This window comes from Empidonax traillii, unplaced genomic scaffold, assembly GCF_003031625.1.
Source record: "Empidonax traillii isolate 1590-97213 ecotype Southwest subspecies unplaced genomic scaffold, ASM303162v1 scaffold2501:size33352, whole genome shotgun sequence".
Classification (NCBI taxonomy): domain Eukaryota; kingdom Metazoa; phylum Chordata; class Aves; order Passeriformes; family Tyrannidae; genus Empidonax; species Empidonax traillii.
Window position 1 is genome coordinate 30,673 of NW_020957694.1, and position 2,193 is coordinate 32,865.

The 2,193-nt window shown below is 49.9% G+C and overlaps 1 protein-coding gene across 1 annotated transcript in view; it reads right to left on the minus strand.

The window, feature by feature from the left end:
* LOC114071995 (intersectin-1-like) overlaps nt 1–1,566 on the minus strand; it is a gene marked incomplete at its 3' end in the record, with an annotated part of 30,904 nt that extends 29,338 nt beyond the window's left edge. Inside the window, exons 1-2 of the mRNA XM_027909903.1 lie at nt 1,504–1,566; nt 89–181 (exon numbers count right to left, since the gene is read on the minus strand). Coding sequence (XP_027765704.1) covers nt 89–181; nt 1,504–1,531 — 121 coding nt within the window. The remainder of the gene's footprint in view (nt 1–88; nt 182–1,503) is intronic.
* Between the last annotated feature and the right edge of the window lie 627 nt (nt 1,567–2,193).

Consider the following 2,193-nt stretch of genomic DNA (forward strand, 5'->3'; position numbering starts at 1 on the left):
CATATGTCTCCCAGGAAACTCTGCACACATTTCAGCTCACCAGTTAAGATTTAATTAAATGGAATTGGAATGAAAACTCCTTCTTTACCAGTGATAAATCCAGCTGTTGGTTTCAGGCTGTGGAACTGCTGATCATGTTTTGCTCTCTCCTCCACAGTAATAGCCCAGATATCCAGGTTGCCTGGTGCAAAAGAGAGGCAGGAATGTCAGTAAGAAACATCATCTATAAAACACCCTCTTTTTTATTCTGAGTGTAATTATCTCATCTCACTCTGCATCTCTGAGAACAGCCCGGGCTGGGGGATCCTTTGCCTCCCAGAGCACACCCAGGTCAGGAACAAGAGAAAGAACAAACTGAAATCAGGGACACCTTCCATCAGCACAGCTTGCTCCAACCTGGCCAACCTGGACACTTCCAGGGATCCAGGGGCAGCCACAGCTTCTCTGCCCAACCTGTGCCAGGGCCTGCCCACCCTCCCAGCCAGCAATTCCTTCCCAATATCCCATCCAACCTTGCCCAGAGAAAAGCCCCAAAGAGATGCAACCTCCAAGTGGAACCAGACCAGTTAAACTGAAATGTATCTTCATAATCTTTCTGCAGATCAGTTGCAAAATTGAAATAAAATTGTGTCCCCAGTATCTGAGGGGGCCCCCAAGGAAGCCAGAGCAGGGCTCTGGATCAGGAACTGCAGTGACAGGACAAGGAGTGATGGATTCGAAGTGAAAGAGGGGAAATTTAGGTGAGATATTAGGAAGGAATTGCTGGCTGGGAGGGTGGGCAGGCCCTAGCACAGGTTGGACAGAGATGCTGTGGCTGCCCCTGGATCCCTGGAAGTGTCCCAGGCCAGGTTGGACGGGGCTTGGAGCACCCTGAGCTGGTGGAAGGTGTCCCTGCCCATGGCAGGGGGTGGGGCTGGATGGGCTTTGAGGTCCCTCCCAACCCAAGCCACTCTGTAATTGTTTGGTTTCATGTGAACTGCAAAAATAATGTCCCTGTTGCACTGTCAGGGCCCATCCTGGATTTTTCATTGCAATTCCAGGTGCTACAACTTCGCTGGGAAAAATGGAAAGGTAAAAATGCGTCACTTCTGTTCACATCTAAACAGGGCTGTGGGACAGCAAGGACAGAAACTGCCAGTGGTCACATCCAAAGGCATCTGCTGGGCTTCTCAGCAATTAAAAAGCCCAGGAATCCTCCCTCAGAGGAAAAGCAAATCCTCTTCTCAGGCACAAGTGGAGCAGAGGGAGGTGCTGCCCTCCTGCCAGGGGCTGGCTGTGCCCTGCAGGGACACACTGTGGGGCTGGGGGGGATCGATGCAGGACGGGGATCCTGCCCACTCTGCCATTGCTGGGATGTGCCTGAAACCAGCAGAGCCCACAGAAACCACCAGCTCAGAGAGACACACTCCCCACAAACACCCCAGGGAGAAAACACTCACAAAGGGACACATTTATGCTCGGTTTTTGCATATGGGAATAATTCAAACAGTAGAAAGCACTTACCCCCAAAAGGTGTTGGAAACTGAGCCATGGTTCTGTCACTTTTAGCTTGTTAAGAGATGCCTGGAAAAGAAAAAAAAAACATAAAGAGATATTCAAACAGTTACAGCATCTTCCATTTTCCATACATTTTTGTCTGATTAATTACTAAGCAAAAAAAAAAAAAAAAGAGGCAGTGAAGAAGCAGGATTGTGTCACTCCTGCCCACAGGAACTGTGACTGGCAGAGCTCAGTGTCTCATTCTTGCACTACCCTGTGCATCCAGGAGGGTATTTTCCTACATTTCAGTTCTGCTCCAAGAATGTCCTCAAAATCAATCTTTAGAATTTAATTAATTAATTTACTCAGTGATTTAATCATCAGTGATGGAGTGAAGGACAGAGCTCAGCGAGATCCCAATGGCTCTGCCCAGGGCTCCGTGACTCTCCTGATGTTCCAAGCCCTGCTCCTGCTCCAGAGGAGAATTGGCTCCATTTCCAGCTGTTAAACACAACCCCTCCAGCGATCTGGTTTTCATTGCTGGCAGCAAAGGCCCTGCCCTGCTCCGAGTTTGAAACAAAACACGTTCAGAAAATGCAGCTCCCCTTGCAGCCCCCCAGCTCAGGCAGCCAGAGGTGCCACGGCCCAGCAGTCCCTGGGTGGGAGCTGCTCTGCTCTGCACACAAAGCAGCCTCCCCAGCTCCAAACCTCATC